The sequence below is a fragment of the Amaranthus tricolor genome, chromosome 5 (genome assembly GCF_026212465.1).
Source record: "Amaranthus tricolor cultivar Red isolate AtriRed21 chromosome 5, ASM2621246v1, whole genome shotgun sequence".
Lineage (NCBI taxonomy): Eukaryota > Viridiplantae > Streptophyta > Magnoliopsida > Caryophyllales > Amaranthaceae > Amaranthus > Amaranthus tricolor.
The window spans coordinates 11422987-11445095 of NC_080051.1; the positions used below are offsets into that span (position 1 = coordinate 11422987).

The following is a 22109-nucleotide window of genomic DNA, read 5'->3' on the forward strand; positions in this document are numbered from 1 at the left end:
CTTTGATAATCAAGATTGCATCAAAGTAATGTATGTCAAATTGCACAGCAAACAGTAGTAAAACTTTTCATTGAATGATGATTTAAAAGCTTTTGAAATTCTTTTTTACAAATTCCCTCCTTGCCTTTACTAAAATAGAGACAACCTATTTATAGACTAAACAAGGAAAGAAGAGGCAAGAGAGCCATTTACAAAAGAAGGCAGCAGTTGGAAGAAAGGACAAATAGCTAATCACAGTACTGCAAAATTCTGAAGTTGTACTATGTACTATGACAACAAATATAGAATATTCTTGGAAAGAACGTTGGTAGGAACGTGCTGCTGTGAGTTTGTTTTAGGTAGATTGCTGAGTCACATGATTTGGATGCTTCTTTTTACAGCATGGATTTGTATCTGATTTTCGATACAACTAAATCAATATTTCAACTTTGATTTTCGCTTTGATCGAAAACCTGGCCTGAATTTGAGTCTTTCACTTTGATTTTTGATATAACTAAATCAGTATTTCCACTTTGATTTTTGAAGATTAATCTTCAGAATTTTGAGGAAACAAAATTAATTTTCGAATGAATTTCTAGAATTTATAAGGAGAGAGAAGGGGTTAGTGAAAATAGAAGATGAAAGGGAAACTAGAAATGAGAATCCTGTAAGAACAAGAAGAAAATTATTCTATTCTCATGAAATACAAAAAAATATCTGAGATTTGCTTTTGGTGAAAAAGAGTGAGATTACTGATACAAGAAGATTTCTAATACAGCTAAAAAAATGGTAAGTTAGAAATTTGCTTTTTCGGACAGATACAGAAAGATAAACCAATTACGACAATATTATTTTTATAAAATTTTTGGAATATTAAAAAATAGAAAAAATTGTTTCTAAAAAGCCAACCTTTTGGTCATCTTCAAATAAAGGGTCAACGTTTTATTTATTCAATAAAAAGACAACATTTGTCTCATTTTTGCAATTAAAGAGATAGCAGGTAAAGCAACCCTGCTGTAACGGTTAACTGGAATTCCTTAAAAAAATAGAAATAAAGTTCTTAACCTAATAAATTCTTCATCTTCATTGTAATATATTTACAAATTAACATGAACCTTCTACCAGAATATTGTTCTGCCATCTCATTGTTTCAAACCACCATTCCACAAAACAATTTAAAACCAGTGACAACAAATCAAAACAGAATATTGTTCTGCTAGTACATTGTTTCAAAACAAAACAATTCAAAACAAACCCATTATATTACAGCAAAACTACTAATGGCAGTACATTGTAATTCAAAACAAACCCATTACATTACAGCATTAGCTAACTGATGCTTGAGTTGGTTGAGTTGATTCTTGAGTTTGTTCAGTTGGTGCTTGAGTGATTAAGCTTGTTCCTGCAACCTAAACAATTCAATACAATTAAGTCGTCATTATATACAAATAAGATGGTTCATTATGTAAAATAAGATGCTTACTTTGAATGTGGATGTCCTACCACCTCAACACCCTACTTGTCTGGATCTTCCCCCTCTAGACCCTACACCATTATGGATTGACCTTCCATTTCTACCTATTCTTGTTAGTTGAGCTCCTCTTTCTTGTACATTCTCCGAGATTGTTGTTGTAGAGGTCGATGCCTTTCTTGGTCTGCCCCGCTTGCGTGGAGGTTGTGGTTGTTCATCATTAGTTGGCATCCTACCCTTGTTTGGACATTTCCATTTGTTGTGATCTTTAACTTGCAAATGCCACAAGTCATTTCCATACCGTGCCTACTTAGTCTTCCTACCTTTTTTGAGCTTTCATGGGGATCTTTCCTCCTATTCAAGCGAGGTCTACCAGACCGTATTTTAATAGGTGGAGGTGTGAGTGTAAGATCTCTGCCTAGAGGTGAACCTTTGCCCAACAACCCATTTAAAGCACTTAAAATCTGTATTATCTCTAATTAAAGGCCCTTTTTTTCTTAACCTGCTCTCATCACCAAAAAACCCTTCATCTGAACTTGGAGGTGTCTTAACATCATCTGAACTGTCCCCAGAATCAGAGTTTACATTTCCTTCCCTAACATCATTTTTCAGATCAGTTTGTTGAGCTCCATGCGTACCCTGAGCATCCGCTCTTTGCACTCTTTTTAAAGAATTGACAAGTTTAGAAATTTCCCCTTTAAACTTGTGTCTAGCAGCTACAAACTCTTCATCACTGGATCCTTCAACATCTACTAACTCATCCACTAAATCAATATCCTCTAACTCATCCTCACTACTCAAACTATCATCAAGGCCTACTTCATAATCCTCATCTTCTGAACTACTATTACCAAATGTACTCCCCTCTACGGATTTATCTACAAAATCAGAATGAATTTCAGGCTCAAGAGGGTGGTCAACATTAGTATCAGGTAATAGTGCCCTTTTGGTAGTAGTGTCTGCTGGTAAATTGCTCCTATGACTTCTCCTCAATGCTATATTAGTACACCTTCTAGGGGTTAACTTTTTGGGCTGGACCATGAGTTGATCAAGTAGTCCTTTATCAAGATCAGTTACAGGGAATGCAGATGTTAGATATTTATGAAGCACATACATATTCACTGTCCTCATCTGAATTACTGCATTCTATAACTCAACAACAATATTTTCCCCATCTATCTTCATTAAGCCATCCTTTAAAGTGTAATCTGAAAGCAAGTAAAAAAGCCCTTGTATACCTCTATCTCCATTGCACTTATTAGCTAAACTCATCAAGTGATCCATGAACAAGTCATCTGGATCTACCTCCAATACTCTACCAAAACCTCCAACATAACTAATACTACCTTTAACTTCCTTGAATTTACCCCCATACCAAATTCTAATAGATACCTTTTTCATTCATTATGTTTACAATTACACAAAAATTCTAATTGCTAATGTTCACAATTGCCAGCAGCTATGGATGATTTCAAGAGGTACAACCCTGCTTGTTTTTGTAGGGCATATATGTCATAAGAGAGTAAATTCCAACAATTACACAAAAATGCTAATTTCTAATGTGTTTAACCAAATTCCACCATAATAGAATAAATTCCAATAGTTACTAAGCAAATTCCAACAATTACACAAAAATCATAATTTCTAATGTGTTTAACCAAATTTCAATAATTATTAAGCAAATTCCAACAATTACACAAAAATTCTAATTTCTAATGTGTTAAACCAAATTTCACCATAAGAGAGTAAATTCCAACAATTACACAAAAATCCTAATTTCTAATGTATTTAGCCAAATTCCACCGTAAGAGAGTAAATTCCAACAATTACTAAGCAAATTCCAACAATTACACAAAAATCTAATTTCTAATGTATTTAGACAAATTCCACCATAAGAGAGTAAATTCCAACAATTACTAAGCAAATTCCAACAATTACACAAAAATCCTAATTTTTAATGTATTTAACCAAATTCCAACATATGAGAATAAATTCCAACAATTACTAAGCAAATTCCAACAATTACACAAAAATTCTACTTTCTAATGTGTTTAACCAAATTCCACCATAAGAGAGTAAATTCCAACAATTACTAAGCAAATCAACAATTATCAATAATGAGACATCAATTGCAGAAATTTAGAGTTAAAAACTTACTTGGGTTGTGGTATTTTAGTGGAAATAAACTTTGCCCCAAAACTGCATTTGTGTCGCCAATAGAGAAGGATTAAAGGGACCGATTTTTTGGATTGAAGATGCAGCTACTGGCTTAGCCGGGGTTGAAGATGAAGCAAGTGGTTTTTCATGGGTTGAAGATGCAAAATCAAGGTGGAAGATGCACACTGTTTTCGTGGGTTTGCAAGGGAAATGGAAGATGTTTGCAAGGGAATTGGAAGTGTTTATGAATTGGAAGATGACAGAGACAGATATGTATGCGAAATAAATGTTAACCGATTACCAGTAAACTATCTCTTTGATTGCAAAAATGAGACAAAGGTTGTATTTTTATTGAATAAATGAAACATTGACCCTTTATTTGCAGATGGCCAAAACATTGACTTTTTAGAAACAATTTTTCCTAAAAAATAAGTGTAAAGTTTATTTTCTGATTTTTGTAAGGTCATAGTTTTCTAAAAGGTGGAATTTAATGATTTCCTTCTTTGCTTTTGAGGAATTAGTGACAAAGAAATAAATGTCACTATAAATGCCACTATGAGTTTTATTTAGTAGCATTTAGATCAAATGTCGCTAAATATATGTCATTAAAGATAGAATTTGTTGGAGTGACTTAATGCCGCACACCAATCTTCAATCTCTGTTCATTTAGTGATCAACGAAGCCACCTATTGTCATCCATACAATGGAAATACAAAAAACTAGTTATTTGTATTCTTTATTTGCATTATTATTTCTATTGGTAACACAACTACACTTTATGCATTAACATAACTTTGTAAAATTCTAGACAGGTTCAGATTCACAATGCAAACGCATACCAAGCTACTGCTTATCAGCTGTACTTCCATTGGCAATTGAGCTGTTCAAATACCTCTCAACAATGTCGAGGCCACAAAGCTCCTTGACCACAGGCATGGTAGCCGGGACACTTAGTTGGAATGACAGATCATAATTTTGGCCTTCGAAACCACCCCAAGAAGCAAGTTGCCTTCTGGCATCTTTGATGGCTGCTCGTGTTGCACAGTGAACTGACGCTGCTAGCACTAATGGAGGCTCCCCAGATGCTGCAAATAAACCAAGCAAAAGAATAATGAAGAATTTTTCTGTTTTAGTATTCTCTAGAATTTTGACAAAGGAAGTGATGAACAAACCTTTGGAAGAAAGAATGCGCTTCTGATGATATCCGCTGTTCATGACTTCAACATTAAGTTGTCTTGGTATGGTATCAATTGTTGGGATCTTATATGTCCATGTGCTATCCGAAACCACCATACCATCATGATCGGTTAGGTACTCTTCCAGCATGAAAAAGCCGATACCTTGAACAAATGCCCCTTCGATCTGTAACAATTATTGTACAATATAAGAATTAATTTGTGTACATAATTCAACAACAAATTCTAAATCTGCACTAAAAATTTAACATTTATTGCAACCATAATCTTATGTTAGTACAATAAGAATGCTGCTGATAATCAACCTGCCCCAGATCAATTGCAGGATTAAGACTCTGTCCACAGTCATAAATGATGTCTGATTGCAATATAGTAGTTTCTCCTGTAAGAAGATTCAGCTCTACCTGTGGAACGAAAAGAGGATCAGTCAATTCTGAGGCGACACAATTTATCGTTATTTCTTTTGATGCGAGATAATGCTTGCTTGAATGAAGACTTGACAAGGATGTCACAAAATTTACCTCACTAACAGCAGCTCCGTAGTTTAGATACCGCATGGAACCAGAATCAGGTACAAAATAAGCACTAGCAGACAAGTTCACCGATTGCAAGCGAGCCTGCAATAAATCAAATGAGAAATTTGAATCCAATATCTTTTCATCATACATAAGAAACACAAATCCACAGTCATAATCATGGAACTTTCGGTACAAAATTACGCAAACTCGGTTCTATTACCACCATTTACTGCTGCCTCTAACTATACCATGGTGATTTGGAACAAGTACTCACCTGAGAAATGAGTTTTTCCCAGTTAGTAGAGCCTTTCTCTTGTTGCAATTTCTCCTTGAGAGGGGTTAATCTTTCCACTAATATATTGCAGCAAATCTTAACAGCTTCACAGCTAGATTCAGAAGTAGTGCTTCCAGCAGTTAATCCCCCTTGTACCATGCTTAAAGTATCTGCTTGTACTACTTTTATCTTATCAAATAGCTCATCACTTCCAGTACTGTTAAGTGAACTCAGAGCAAATGCAGCCATCTGTTTTACTTTGGTCCATAGACCTTGGCCAATCTCGATCCCTCCGACTTCAACAGCAATAGATCCATCTGAAAGTATGCTCACTTTACCAGGGATTGGTGTCTGTAAGACACTATAAATGACGGGTAACCTGGAAATGCCCCTTTTACACCATTTATGATTGTCGTTATACTTCTTTATTAACCCTTTCCTCTGTTCATAACTTGAAGATGAAGCCAGTTTATCCCAAATTAAGGGCAAAGTATATTCACCCGGATCTCCGGAAGCATCTGGATAGAATGAAGTTAAGGTATTGTATGTGTGGAAATTTTTGTATCGAACAACATCAACGTCCATCGAAAGGGTAGAAGCTACATGTTCAAGCACAGCTTCAGCTATAAATGATCCTTGTAACTCTCCAGGAGCTCGCATTGCACTCTTACTTGTATTATTTGTTTTGCAGAATTTCATGTCGAAAGATAAAGCACCCCAGTCATACTTCTTGAGGGTTGATCCTATGGTTAACGATAGATATAGACTAAGATCTTCTGACATACCCGCATCAATCAAAATATCAAGATGTAACGCGGTAACCTTTCCATCTAATTTAAATCCCACGTTGTAAGTGATTTTCATCGGATGTCTTCCCCCGGCCATTATCATATCACTTTTGCGATTGAGATACATCCTAACAGGACGACCAAGCTTTCGTGCTGCTAGAGCACATGCTGTTGCAACCTATACAACAATAAACTAAGTTATAAACATCATAAAAGAAAGAGTCCTTATAATAAAAAGATTTTACAACCAAACTACTCACCGGCATAGATTTTAATGCCTTTCCTCCAAACCCGCCTCCTACCCTTCTTGTGATGATACGAATTTTGTTTTCAGGAACTCCAAGGCAACGAGCAATCACAGAATGTGTAATTTCTGGAAATTGAGTAGAACTATAAACCACCATGCTGTTATCTTCATCTGGAATAGCAAGGGCAGTTTGCGTCTCCATATAGAAAAAGTACTGTGATGGGAGTCTGATCTAAACAAATCACAAATGGAAAATACTAAGTCATAAAAATTCCGTTTGTTATAAGTCTTACAAAGAATAGGCAGCATCAAATGTTACCTCAGCAGAAAGAATCTTTTGATCAGCTTCGGCCATGCCCTTGGCTATATCACCCACTGGTTTGGCGCAAAAGTGAGGTGGAATGTCAAAAAAGCTACATCTCTCCACTGCATCTTCGAAAGTTAAAATTGGTGGCTCTAAATTTTCGACATCGTAGTCAACTACTACTTTAGCTGCTGCAGTGTCTGCACGCCTCTGTGTATCTGCAACCTATAATGAAATAATGGTAACCGAGTGAATTTCAAAATCATAACCCAGGGACAGAAGACAGTCAATAAAACGAAAGAAAAAAGGAGCCTAAGTTCGTCAATAAAGATGGACTTACGACTAGTGCAATGCGTTGACCGGGACACCTTGTGAATTCATCGGCAAATAATACATCATCCCCAATAAAACTGGCTCCTATATTGCTTCCTCCATGTGGGATATCTTTATAGGAAATAATGGCAGCAACTCCATCCAGAGATGATTCGGACTCGTATCTCACACAATTTACTCTTGCCAATGGCTTCGTGCTGTATACAAATGCTCCATAAAGGCAATCCTTCGGAGAAGGAATATCATCAACATATATAGCCTCACCTGAAAAAAGTAAATCCAAACAATAAACAATTCATAAATCTTCATTAAGTTGCCTACTGCAATATTTTTCATTCTATTCAGTGATCATATCTCACTACGCAGAAAGATTTAAAAAAAAAAAGGCAAAATTACAAAAAACTACCTATCATATAGCACATTTTGCAAAAAAACTACCTGATTTAATTTTTTGCAAAGTCAACGCCCCACTTGATGTCAGCTGACGCTTTCCGTCAAGTGGTAGTCTTTTGCAAACAAACATATGATATAAGGTAGTTTATTTGCAAAATATATTAAATTAGGTAGTTTTTTGCAAAAGATGCTATAGATTAGGTAGTTTTTCGAATTTTTCCTTAAAAAATATATATTTAGACCCTATTATTTAGCGTACTAATTTGTTCAAGAACATTTACAGCAAAGAACATGTAAATTGTCCTTGTGAGTGAACCAAAAAAAAAAATCCCTTTTTCAGTCAGCACTTAGCAAAAATAACTTGTTAAAGTGTAAAGTTTTAAACAAACCAGATGCCTGGAGAGCAGCTCCAGTTTTGCTAATGGGCTTTCCCACGGGATGATGCTCCGTGCTGGGAAGAATTACCTGCGTAGCAGGTAATATCATAGGTTGGCTAGTGTCCTCTTTCACTCTGCGCCCTGTTACCGACTGGGAATTATTGTAGCCATTCACATCCAAACTAGAAAGTTTTGAGTCAGTATCAACCAAAGAGTACAGAAACTCAAAAACAAATGCCTCAGCTAAACTTTTTCGGTAAGAAACATGTGAAAAAATATCGTCCCTAGGCACCACCGTAGCTTGAACTAAATTCAGTGTCTTGCAGAGAACCTCAAGGTTGACATATCTTCCAGCTAAAAATCCCTCAACTTCTTTAGCCCGTACAGCATGCTTAGTTCCATATGCACCAAAAGCCAGCCGGATCTTGTTCACCATAAAGCTTCCATCAGCAGATTTGCAGGGAGAAACTTCAGCAAAAAAAGCAGCATTTAGATAAGGCAATGCATTCCCTAGAGGACGAGGTGCTGCTCTATAGGTTTCAAACATAAGTTCACAATTTGATCTCGATGACGGTTCCCAAATCGGAATTTGGACACTCAACATTACACTTTTTGAATCTAAAGGAGGCGATACCAAGAACTCCTCCAATTTTATGGTCTCCCTTTTTGAGCTTCGTACTACCTCCACACTAGAATCAACAGCTAGGAGAACAGTAGCAATGTCGGAAGGAAACCCATGTCTTTGCACCATAACTAAATTCCCACCTATACTTGCTGAATTTCTAATAGACCCAGAAGCAATTTTCTCAAAATGGGCAGCAATTTTCGTAAACACTGTAAAACTTCCCTCTTTCAGTGCAACAATAGCCTTAGATATTGACACAGCAGCTCCAATATGGATGCATTTAGAATCCCTTTTAACAACAGAAAGCTCAGGAATGTACCTTAGATCTATGTATGTGTCACTGCCTTCTAATTCCTTATAGTAACCAGTGCCTGTATTACTAACAACTAATTTCACACTACCAACATTATTGGAGTCACACCACTGCAACTTGTTGTGGAGTTCCTCTATACTAAAAGGGGTAAACCAAGAACATTTTCCCAATTCCAATTGCATATTACGCTTTATTTCATCCTTTAAAAAATCAGGAAATGTCGACATTTGACTACTCGGATCATAAACAGGCAGCATCTTGATATCCTTACTCTCCTCCTTTTGCCAAAAGGCATTGTATCCAAGATCCTCAATATCGACATCTGCTGCAAAGCTTTTGCAAGCATCGACAATAGGGCGATAACCAGTACATCTACAGAGGTTTCCAGCTATAGCCTTCTCTGCCTCAGAAAGCTTCAGGTTAGAGAAGCCAGGAGGAGGAGGGGGTTGTGATTCATTACTGTTGTCAGCATTAATAAGGGCTGAAAAGAGAGACATACACATTCCAGGAGTACAAAAACCACATTGAGAGGCATGGAAGCCAGCAAGTCTCTGTTGGATTGAATGAAAACCTTGTTTTTGATTTCCAATACCTTCGCTTGTGGTAACAGAACAGCCATGGATACTACAAAGAAGTGTAAGGCAAGAATTAATTGTATAAGCCTCGACTTTTTCATGTACAGGATCATATTTTGATAGCAGCACAACACAAGCCCCACAACCACCTGCAACATTTTTATTCAGGAATGGTCACAAATACAAGTTTATTTATTACTCTAATTGATCATCAAACAAAGAACAACAAATTAAACACCAAAATACCATTATAGGTTATAGAAATATATTGAATTTAACAATGACAAATCATCACACAAGGAACAGTAGAATTGGAATATATGCTAGTATAATTTAATAGGAGTCTATTTATAATTTCAAGAACTTGATGGAATTTTAATTCCAATATAACAGATCAGTGATTCTTCTTCCTTGAACAATATGCGAGTAATTGAATCGTATGCAAAATAAATCCCTGTAAGCGTAGACATTAATCTGAAGGGCATCACCAATTGTTAAGCAAAAAGACTTGCAGCTCATGGTGCTGCAGCTGCTGCCTAAACTTTTTCATAGAAGCAAGCAAGTAGTTTATTTCAGATAAAAAAGTAAAGGTAAGGTAAAGGACACTCCTAATATCCCGCATAAGGCAGGGTTCGGGTAGGGGTTTTTTCTTTTTCCTGAAAGATACGGACAAATCTGTCTTTTTCCTGAAAGATTCGTATAGAGAGATGCGCGCAGTTAAGAAATCCCCCAATTGATACATGCGCCCAGACAAGTTTCGCACACTATATCTGAAGTTATACATAAGTAAAATTATAAAAGTTTCATAGTATGAAAATATGCGACGTGACAAATAAACAAGATTCAATGTGGTTATTTTTTTTCCTGTATACTAGTCGTGACATGTAAAATATGATGTATGAAATTATAAATAGTGCAAAAATTTGTTTTTGTTGTGCCAAGCACCAAATCTCACCATGATGGAGGCAAGGCACAAGTGAAGAAATCCTCAAGCGACGCAGCAGCAACCATCTAGTTGAAGTGCTCGACCGGTCGAGCGAGACAGGATTGGTTGAGCAAAGGGTCGAGCTGCTTACCACTTGAAGACTAGTAGCCTCTGGAGATCCGCTCGACCAGGTCGAGCATACTTGCTCGAGTCGAGCGACATGCAAGTCCTCTTCAGCGCGAGTTTTTGTTTTGTACCGAAATGTTTGTGGGCTTTTAGCCATTTTTCCTAGGGTTCTCTAATATGTTCTATGACTATATAAAAAGTCTTAGAACATCATTAAGAGAAAAAGAGTGAGGCTACACAAGAGAGAAAGCTAGGGTTTGAAACTTAAGAGTTTTCTTCTTCATTGTGTTAGTTTATGGGTGATATTTATTGTTGAATGGAACCAGTATCTTGAGAGTTTGTTCTCAAGTGTGTTTGCTCAGTTATTTATGTATTGTTGAATAGAGTAATGAAAGTAATCATCTTTTGAGGGAGGTATCATCAGATACCTCATAAACACATTGTATTCCTTGTTTGTTGTTCTCTTTTTATGCTCTGTTTTTCACTCATCTTCTAACCATAATTCTACCATTTTTGGATTCGAGCTATTCTTTTTCAATTGGTATCAGAGCTTGGTGTTTTTTCTTAGGGTATTGAGTGAGGGAAGGCTTGGAGGCAGGTAGAAGAGAGATCGTAGATGTTGAGAAGTGTTTGGATGGTTTGTTGAAACCGTTAGGGTTTGTTGAAACCTTGGGAGAGAGAAAACCAGTGGATAATCAAGAGATGGAGAGATTGTTAATGGAGTTCTCAAGAGAGAAGGAGAGCTTATTAACAATGGTGGTAGAGCAAAGGCTAGTGATAAAGTCTTTGTTATTGAGAGTTGAAAAACTAGAGGGAGCTACTAGGGGTAGTAGCATTGTTGAAGAAGCTAGAGAGAAGCTCAAAGGGAAGAAGAGGAAAGTTCCGCTTTGGTGAAAGGGTTGCAAAGAAGAAAGAGAGGTAACAAATTTATTTAATTGTACTGAAATACATCAAATTAAAGGAGTATTCCCTTCATTCTTTTAATTTTGCAATAATTTTTATTTTTGTCCAATTAATTTAGTTTCATACATTCTTTATATAAAAAATGCACTCTATCACTTTGTTACGGGTGATACTTAGTTACGATTTGTATTAGGTGGGAAATGGTAATTTATGTTGTAACTCCAAGTAGAAACATCCACATGTCGAAGTATAGGGTAACCCAATCCAATTACTTGAGGTTGAATGTGATTGAAGATCTTCGAATGAACCTACAAAACGAACAAAGGTTACAAACTCGGGGGAGGCACCCAGGAAAGCCCCTCCGGTGCTTAAGTCAAAGCGAGGTTGAATATGAAATATGAAAATGGAATTATTTAGAGAGAATATGGGAGAAAAGCTTACTTTGTTATGTTATTTTGCAAGTATTTATAGTAATTTGCTTTGTACTGATTATAAAATTAACTGAATCTGCTGTCGAACTGATAATAGAAGAAACAGACCAATACATAACCCGAACTTGGACTCTGACCATCCCATGGGCTGTTGTTGACTGAATATGAGGCCCAATTAATATTAAGGCCTTGGACCCAAAAAATTAGCCCCACGCACAGAGGGCGTTGATGTCGAACGATAATTAACGGACTGTGTGCAGAACCTTGATAATAAGGGGCTTTCGGTGAAGTTTTATCGGAGCGCTTCAATCTGACAATGACTTATAATGACTTTTTTATTTTCTGACTATTAAAGGAGAAATTATTGGAATTGGTAAATCCTTAAACTAATGAGCCCCAAGGGATTAGGACGTAGCTAATTTTGGGAACTTGCGTTGGCTAATAAGCCCAAAAAATTTATAATAAAGGGATAAATAAATTAATATATTTTTTTAATTTTGTAATTGGGTTTTTTTTTTGGGAGGTGATAATAAATAAAAATGATGATAGGAATTAAGTTTGATATATTTGGAATTTTTGTGGGTTAGATAAAAAATAATATTTAGAGGGTTATAGTCTTCTTCACATGTCTTTTTAATCTTAAATGGGAAAAAATGAGCTAATGTCTGAGGCTTGAACAAACCTTTGAGCAATTTGCATTGCTTCAACATAGGAGGTAACTCCATTCTCAATGAGCTGCCATTTTAACTTATGATTTTTCAATCCATTCATGAGTGCAAGCATAGTTGCAGATTCACTTATGTCTGTAATGGTCAGGACTTCATCGTGGAACCTCTTGATGTAACTAGAGACTAACTCTCCTTCCCTTTGGATGACTAACATGAGGTGAATACTTGACTTCTTTTGCCTCTTTAAGACAACAAAATGATCTAAAAATATTTTCTCAAGTTGAGAGAAACTGTAAACGCTGCCACAAGGTGGTGAAATATACCATGATAGAGCCAATCCGATTAGCGTAGTAGGAAAAAACTTACAAAGAAGAGCTTCACATGAGTATTGACTTCCATGTGAGCCCGATATGATTCTACGTGTTCTTGAGGATCTTGGGTTCCATCAAAGGACACCATGTTCGGGATCTTGACATTACTTCGATTAGGAGTAGCTAAAATTCGAGCAGACAGGGGGGTCTTGAAGACAAATGGAGCGTATTCTGGTCTTCCTTCAAACTTATCTTGATCATGCTTTAGTGGGCTTTGATAGGATACTTCTTCCCTTTGGAGTGGGGGTTGTTGATAAGTGTGTTCTCTTTCTTTTCTCATAGAGTTGATAAGGGCATGAGCATCAATCTCCCCAAAACGAAGCTTTCGACTGGTAATTATCTTCCTAGCATCCACGACAAAGTGTGCCTTTGTCTGGTTAAGATCTTGGCAACGTTCTTCCCTTCCCCGGTTAGGGTTAGGGTCTTGTCTCTCCTTTTCTCGGTTAGGGTTAGGATGATACAACGGTTGTGCTGAGATGTTACGGTGATGAATACCCCTAGTGGACTTTGACCATCCCATAGGCTATCGTTGACTGAATATGAGGCCCAATTAATATTGAGGCCTTAGACCCAAAACACACTTATTTTTGTTCTCATTCACACATCACTTCTTTCTAATAGTATTAATGATAAAATTTATATGTATTGTCTTGATTTCTAATAATTGAATTATTTCTTAATATCTATTGCCTTCGATTGGAAATAATAGCTACGTTTACTTTAGCAACATATTTCAAGGAGTAACTTTTGAACCAAAGTGCCAATGACATAAATTTATTTATTAATATGATTAAATAATGAGCGTCACAACATATTTTAATATAATCAATTCAAACTTTAAATTGATTAATTATGATTAGTTATATTTTATAAAAAATTAATTTTGATCTTAAAAGAATCAATTATTACCAGAAATAAATCAAGTAATAAGTGAATATTGAAAAAAACTATAATAAAACTGATGGACTATCCATCTCATATAGAGATCGTGTCTTTCAAAAACACTGAATTCACAAATGTCAAGATATCCCAAAGAGCTGTGCACAAGGACTTATTGATAGCTCTTAAAGTATTTTAAAATTTTGGACTAATGACCCCTATTTATTTGTCATTTTGCCTATTTGTTTTTAAGACGAATAGTAAAACTTTGGTAAACGTGAAAGTAATGAAATACTACTATTTAAATAAATGACTCCAATCTGACAATGACTTATAATGACTTTTTTATTTTCTGACTATTAAAGGAGAAATTATTGGAATTGGTAAATCCTTAAACTAATGAGCCCCAAGGGATTAGGACGTAGCTAATTTTGGGAACTTGCGTTGGCTAATAAGCCCAAAAAATTTATAATAAAGGGATAAATAAATTAATATATTTTTTTAATTTTGTAATTGGGTTTTTTTTTTGGGAGGTGATAATAAATAAAAATGATGATAGGAATTAAGTTTGATATATTTGGAATTTTTGTGGGTTAGATAAAAAATAATATTTAGAGGGTTATAGTCTTCTTCACATGTCTTTTTAATCTTAAATGGGAAAAAATGAGCTAATGTCTGAGGCTTGAACAAACCTTTGAGCAATTTGCATTGCTTCAACATAGGAGGTAACTCCATTCTCAATGAGCTGCCATTTTAACTTATGATTTTTCAATCCATTCATGAGTGCAAGCATAGTTGCAGATTCACTTATGTCTGTAATGGTCAGGACTTCATCGTGGAACCTCTTGATGTAACTAGAGACTAACTCTCCTTCCCTTTGGATGACTAACATGAGGTGAATACTTGACTTCTTTTGCCTCTTTAAGACAACAAAATGATCTAAAAATATTTTCTCAAGTTGAGAGAAACTGTAAACGCTGCCACAAGGTGGTGAAATATACCATGATAGAGCCAATCCGATTAGCGTAGTAGGAAAAAACTTACAAAGAAGAGCTTCACATGAGTATTGACTTCCATGTGAGCCCGATATGATTCTACGTGTTCTTGAGGATCTTGGGTTCCATCAAAGGACACCATGTTCGGGATCTTGACATTACTTCGATTAGGAGTAGCTAAAATTCGAGCAGACAGGGGGGTCTTGAAGACAAATGGAGCGTATTCTGGTCTTCCTTCAAACTTATCTTGATCATGCTTTAGTGGGCTTTGATAGGATACTTCTTCCCTTTGGAGTGGGGGTTGTTGATAAGTGTGTTCTCTTTCTTTTCTCATAGAGTTGATAAGGGCATGAGCATCAATCTCCCCAAAACGAAGCTTTCGACTGGTAATTATCTTCCTAGCATCCACGACAAAGTGTGCCTTTGTCTGGTTAAGATCTTGGCGACGTTCTTCCCTTCCCCGGTTAGGGTTAGGGTCTTGTCTCTCCTTTTCTCGGTTAGGGTTAGGATGATACAACGGTTGTGCTGAGATGTTACGGTGATGAATACCCCTAGTGGACTTTGACCATCCCATAGGCTATCGTTGACTGAATATGAGGCCCAATTAATATTGAGGCCTTAGACCCAAAACACACTTATTTTTGTTCTCATTCACACATCACTTCTTTCTAATAGTATTAATGATAAAATTTATATGTATTGTCTTGATTTCTAATAATTGAATTATTTCTTAATATCTATTGCCTTCGATTGGAAATAATAGCTACGTTTACTTTAGCAACATATTTCAAGGAGTAACTTTTGAACCAAAGTGCCAATGACATAAATTTATTTATTAATATGATTAAATAATGAGCGTCACAACATATTTTAATATAATCAATTCAAACTTTAAAGTGATTAATTATGATTAGTTATATTTTATAAAAAATTAATTTTGATCTTAAAAGAATCAATTATTACCAGAAATAAATCAAGTAATAAGTGAATATTGAAAAAAACTATAATAAAACTGATGGACTATCCATCTCATATAGAGATCGTGTCTTTCAAAAACACTGAATTCACAGATGTCAAGATATCCCAAAGAGCTGTGCACAAGGACTTATTGATAGCTCTTAAAGTATTTTAAAATTTTGGACTAATGACCCCTATTTATTTGTCATTTTGCCTATTTGTTTTTAAGACGAATAGTAAAACTTTGGTAAACGTGAAAGTAATGAAATACTACTATTTAAATAAATGAGAAAATTTATGGAATAAAAGTACTATTATCATATTTAAATAAAATTTATAGAATAAAAGTACTATTATCATATTTAAATAAAATTTATTAGGATGATATAATATAGAAAATGGGAAATAATTGAATGAGAGTACATGTACTCACCAACCTTGTTATTTCAAAAACCCATAATAAGATGCCTTTTTGACCGCCACTTCATATTAGCTTTTGATCTTTCCCTTCATCACCTCCCCACTCCCAAGTCTTAAGATTTTGTATGAAGCCAATTTAGTAGTCATCTTATAATTTTTTTCTAAATTATATTGAAATCGCGAATTTTAAGTCAGTGTTGAAATATGTAAAATTGCTGTCCAGTTTTAAATGTATATTTTAAGATCTTGTTGACAAATATGTCAATGACGACCATTGTTAATGAAGATGTAAATTAATTTCAAACAATAAATATTTTAAATTTTGAGTATTTATCTAGTAAAAATTACTTAAAATAATACAAGTTTTTATTTATTTCTCTACAATAATCCCAAATTTTGATAAAATACGAATAATCTCAATTATAAGGGATGTTTGCAAATAATGTACCAAGGTAACCTTTTACCTGTAACCTGTACAACATGTCATTTTGCAAAAATAAAAAAAAACAATAATTAAAAAATTATATTATAAAAAAATAAAAAAATGAATCAAGTAAATTAATTTTTGATTTTAACTTTAAATTTTTAATATTTTTGATGTTTATTTTTATTTTTTATGTTGCAATTAACCTGTAAAATTGGTCACTATTAGGGCAACAATATTCTTGGATAACTGACCGTAAAGTTGGAATTATTCATGATTAATCAAAAGTTAGAATTATTGTAGGAAAATCAATAATAGGTTGAATTATTCGAGGTAAATTTTCCTATTATCTAACATTATATTAAATTTGAAATTCTATCACTAAATAACTCATTACAATACATTATATCTCCTCTATTTTACCAAGAACTTTTAAATTTTTTTTTATATTATTCATCGATCAAATATTTTTCATTTGTATTTTATTTTTAACTTATAAGTATAAACCTAATCAAATAAAATTTTATTTAATTTGTATTAATGTAAATTTAATTAATATTAACTTTTTATATTTTATTATTATACACGATAAGAGATATTAATGATTGAATGACTGGTAACATGCAAATAAGAATATGAAGGTGAAATAGATAAGGTATTATTTTCATAAGAAAAATTATCTTTAAAAATACAACCTTTTATCATTTTTCCTATAATAAAACAAACTATTAACTAACCATCAATAACACGAATTAAAAGGTGTATTTTCTTGTAAATCTCTAACTTGTCAACCTACAATAGTAAGTCATTTTGTCCAATAAAAACAGGAAAATTAAAATTAAAAAAACCCTTTATTGTCCCATTTACATCGGAGATTCCACCACCCTTGTGCGGTCCTCTCACCCTTCCCCCACCCCCTTTTCCTAACCCGGCTAGGCCGCTACCAAACATCCACTCTCAACGTCAAAACCCGCCACCACCGTACCCACCTACCCTTCTATACCAATTAAACCTTGACACCGTTAACGACGACATCTCCTCCCGGATGAACCCAGCCAACAAGCTCCGTGCCCCGAGCCCTCTCTCCGATGAACAAACAGAACTCCTCCCTGTGTGGGACAACAGAATGTCAAAGCCAAAGGAATACCATTTGGTTTTATTGGCCAAACACTACCCCCTTGATACAACTATTATATTCAACATAGAAGGTCTCATTAATACCCCATTTCACAAATATGTCATTAATTTTAACTTGGATGGTATGGTGAAGATGGTATAAATGCTGTTAAGATAGAATCTCAGAAGTTGGATTCCCTTAAGATGAAGAAGTTAGAATTTGATTTTATTATTTATTGTATTATTATACTAGATAGACGGAAATTGAAAAAAAAAATTTTAATTTACATATTTATTTTAATGATTATTTACTTTAAAGATTATAAAGAAGGTTATTTATAATTAGCATTTTAAAGGTAAATACTTTGAAAATAATACTGCTTATCAAATCTTCTTATGCATATTAAATTGTACTATATTAGAAGATAATTTTCACTGCAAATTCACCTGCCACGTCAGAAAAATTTTCGTTAAGAGTCTGACACGTGTCAGTTTTGTTTCTTCATTAGTAGTTTTTATAAATAGATTATAGATCATAGATAGATTATAGAATGACATTTCCTCTTTGGACTCCTTTTTCACCCAATATAATTGAACAAATTAGATTTAAATTAGGGATTTACAATTAAAAAAATTACCAAAATCAATAATCCTGTTAATCACCTATAACCTATAATTCACATAAGTCTTTTAAAACCCAACCACAAACCATGGTAAATAAAAGGATAAACTCATCTCCTTCTCATTCAACAAATTGTATTCAATCTCTGAATTTCTTGCTAGTTTTTCTTCAATGGTTTGAAATCCTTCAATTAGCAAATGATATTTTGATTCCTTAATACAATATATGCAAATGGCGTCACATTCTGAAGGCAAATGACACTGATATTTTGCTCCAAGGTTGTAAGATTGTTTTGGAGTGAAATTTTCAACTCATGTCATTCCACAATTGATTTTGGACTTATGGATTTTGGGTAATCTTTTCAAATGTAAATCACACAACCCATAAAGAAAGATTGAAATAAATGAGATTATTTAGCAATTTAATTCCAAGTATAAGATTGGGTTAAACTTATGTCCCAAAATAAGCTTCCGTACATTCAAGCCTAGCCTCGGGTAAGTCGCTGTTAGTAACAACGAAAGTGAAAAAAAAAAAAAAAATTAAAAGCCCAAAGTCGCTGTTAGTAACAGCGACTTAAAAAAAAATAAAAAATTAAAAGCCCAAAGTCGCTGTTAATAACAGCGACTAAATAAAAAAAAAAATTTTTTTTTTTTTAAGTCCCTGTTAGTAGTAACCTTAACATATCATTTTTTTTAGCTTCAAGGCACTATATAACTAGTTTTTCTATTCGATTATTTTTCTAGTTTGATTGTATGACTAGCTCAATGTTTTTCGAGAAACATAGGGGCGTTTGACAATTGGTTGTTAGTTGTTTGTTTTTTGAATTGGTTTGTTTTACTAGTTGAAAGTTTTAGTTACTTTTGTTGGCTTTTGATATAACTAAATACAACTTTTTCGAGAGATGTTTGGTAAAATTAACTATTCACGAGTTAGTTATGATAACTTATGAGTGGAAGTTCCCAACAGCTAGTCTCAGATCATGCTAGAGACTGAAATCAATGAAGCATCAGATTAATTTGGTCACAGCTGAGGATAAATATAATGATTATATAAACCTAAGTTTACACTCAAGATACCAAGGCCTGTGTACAATTGAAATTCCTATTGTCACAATCAGTAAGTTTGTACGCTATAAGCACGTTCCAGTTAACCCCAATGAACTTAGAAGATGTATATAAGATCGAAGTGCCAAGCTTTTAATAAATGCAACTGATAACAGCTTAGCGGCTTCCTAACAATGTGATGGTTTCGAAGATTTGGGTATCTTGAAAAAGTTAACATGAAAATTTTAAGAAAAAACCATTGCCAAAAAACAGATGGGTGGTCAAGGTGATAGATACTTAAATTAAAAAAAAAAAAAAATTTTTTTTTTAGTCGCTGTTAGTAACAGCGACTTTGGGCTTTTAATTTTTTATTTTTTTTTAAGTCGCTGTTACTAACAGCGACTTTGGGCTTTTAATTTTTTTTTTCTCACTTTCGCTGTTACTAACAGCGACTTACCCGAGTCTAGGCTTGGATGTACGGAAGCTTATTTTGGGACATAAGTTTAACCCAATCTTATACTTGGAATTAAATTGCTAAATAATCTCATTTATTTCAATCTTTCACCCATAAAAAACCATAGTGAAGAAAGGGATTTACATCACAGACAATTTTCCTTCTATTAGTCCCTCCTAGTCATAGACAATGAAACATTTTTTTATTGGATCAATTCACTGAAAATGTCTCATTTCTATTTTTGTCATTTTTTTATCTTTTACCCTTACTACAACAATACAATAACACATAAATATCAATGTCTTTTATGAAAAAAGAGAGTTTTCCACTCACTTTTAAGTAATTCCCCACCCCTCTTTGGTTTTGGTGTAAAATCAAAATGTTCCATTCTCTATGAATAGGAGGGAGTATTTTTTTTTTCTTTTGATATAACTTAACCTCTTTAACAAGTTTTAGGTCATCTTGTATGTGATGGGAAAACACTCTTATTAGTTGGTATTATTCATTGTTATTTAATAGTTGATATTATTGTAGAGTAAAAGTTAAAGAGTTGTATTATTGACGATATATTTATATCATATTTTAATTTATTTTGTAATTTCTGTGTTAAATATATTTCTATTATTATGTTCATGGCCTCAGTGAAGCTTTGCCTTATTTAAAAGGTTTAATAGTCATCACAAATGCTTTTATGAAATTAAAAAAATCCTTTGCCAGCAAAAAGCACAAGTATATTAGTCTTCATTTATAAATGTATTTCTAAATGCCTTTTTGAAATTATACACACTAGTTGATTCCTAAATGTAACAACTCCACCTCGTCCTATTCACTTGGAAGTCACATGATATTCATTTATAATTGTCAATATATTACTCTTCAATCAAAAGTAAAATTTATACTGAAATTAAACAGTACATGACACAAAAAATCCTTTTACCAACTAAGAACAATTCCTAATCTATTCACTTTAAATTAATAATTCCTAATACTAATTAAGTCAAAATATATCAAACAAAAATTATTTTCTTATAATAATTCAATATTTTATAATCGCATTATAATACACATATTTTTGAGTAAAAAAACATATAGTAGAGGTATTATTTTGTGCAAATGGACAATGATCGATCATATTATTTTTTATAATTTATCATACTCTGTTAGAGATAGTGGTGAAAAACTCAAGTTTTTAGGAATAGTTCATAAGATCAAGATGAAAGCAGTAAAACATAAAACATAAATCAATTATTGAAATGGTTTAATTATGATCAAATAAATAAATTGAACGAAGAATGAAAAGAAAAATGATGAGGCGAGCTAACCTTCTCCACATCCAAGTTTGACACTTTTGAAAGGAGTGTTGGTACGTAAAAACTGGAGTAAAGTAGTAGATGGATGAATAGCAGGAATCTCAAATCGTACTCCATTAACAGCAAACACCAAATACACACTTCCCACTATTTTCTCCATTGTTTTAGCAGCCATTTCTTTGTTGTTTACTCCCACTTATAAAGGGAATCGGACTTGGCCCTTAGCAAACCAACCCCACTAAGATAAAATAGGTGTAAACCTTGACTTTGTTCTCTCTTAGGGTCTCTACAAATCACAATTACAATTTAATACGTAAGACTTTTTACTTGGCTTTTAAACTAAAATAATAATCAGAGAACGTCTCACCGTGAGACGAGTCCATACAAGCAACTCAATTAATATTTTTTTTTAAAAAAAAAAAATTAAGTAAGTTAAAACTAATTTTTTGTGCAGATTTTTTAAAGTTAATATTGAGCCAGCCAAAATTAGGCCATCTCACGATGAGACCATCTTAATAAAGAATTTGTCAATAATTAGACTCTTATATGAGTGCTATTTTTATTGGTTTTTGGCTTTTTAATTTACTTTTTCTCTTATAATTAGTGTTAGCGGCCGGCCTTGAGATTTAAAAGGTACGGGGCAAAACATTAATTATGAGTCATAATTATTATGTATAAAATTATGAGCCCCTAAATACCAATTTTTAAAGCGTTATTTTTCTAAGTTTTTTCTATGAGCTATGCCCCACTTTTGGTCTTGCACCCTTACGATTCGTTTGTATCGGTATTAAATAGTGGAAATGGTAATGAAAATTTAGTGTTATGTTAGTAGGAATATCTCTTGACAAGTTTAGTGGTCATGATTATACTCCTTCAACAATCTTATTTAAAACATGTGGTATTAGGTGGTAAAAA

At 33.8% G+C, this 22109-nt stretch overlaps 1 protein-coding gene across 1 annotated transcript; it reads right to left on the minus strand.

The window, feature by feature from the left end:
- Positions 1 to 4185: 4185 nt before the first annotated feature.
- On the minus strand, positions 4186 to 21408 carry LOC130813292 (abscisic-aldehyde oxidase-like). The gene is made up of 10 exons (XM_057679098.1): positions 21207 to 21408; positions 8050 to 9699; positions 7275 to 7531; positions 6950 to 7159; positions 6644 to 6862; positions 5596 to 6561; positions 5325 to 5420; positions 5109 to 5207; positions 4780 to 4969; positions 4186 to 4692 (listed from the first exon to the last, which is right to left on the minus strand). The coding sequence occupies exons 1-10, from the start codon at positions 21367 to 21369 to the stop codon at positions 4451 to 4453; spliced, it is 4092 nt and encodes a 1363-aa protein (XP_057535081.1). The 5' UTR covers positions 21370 to 21408; the 3' UTR covers positions 4186 to 4450.
- Between the last annotated feature and the right edge of the window lie 701 nt (positions 21409 to 22109).

Excerpts from the sequence above, each read along its gene's own strand:
- LOC130813292 (XM_057679098.1), bottom strand. The coding sequence starts at position 21,369 with ATGGCTGCTAAAACAATGGAGAAAATAGTGGGAAGTGTGTATTTGGTG. Across the intron at positions 5,208-5,324 it reads ACGGAGCTGCTGTTAGTGAG|GTAGAGCTGAATCTTCTTAC; the intron begins GTAAATTTTGTG and ends TTCGTTCCACAG. Across the intron at positions 4,693-4,779 it reads GCGCATTCTTTCTTCCAAAG|CATCTGGGGAGCCTCCATTA; the intron begins GTTTGTTCATCA and ends GTTTATTTGCAG.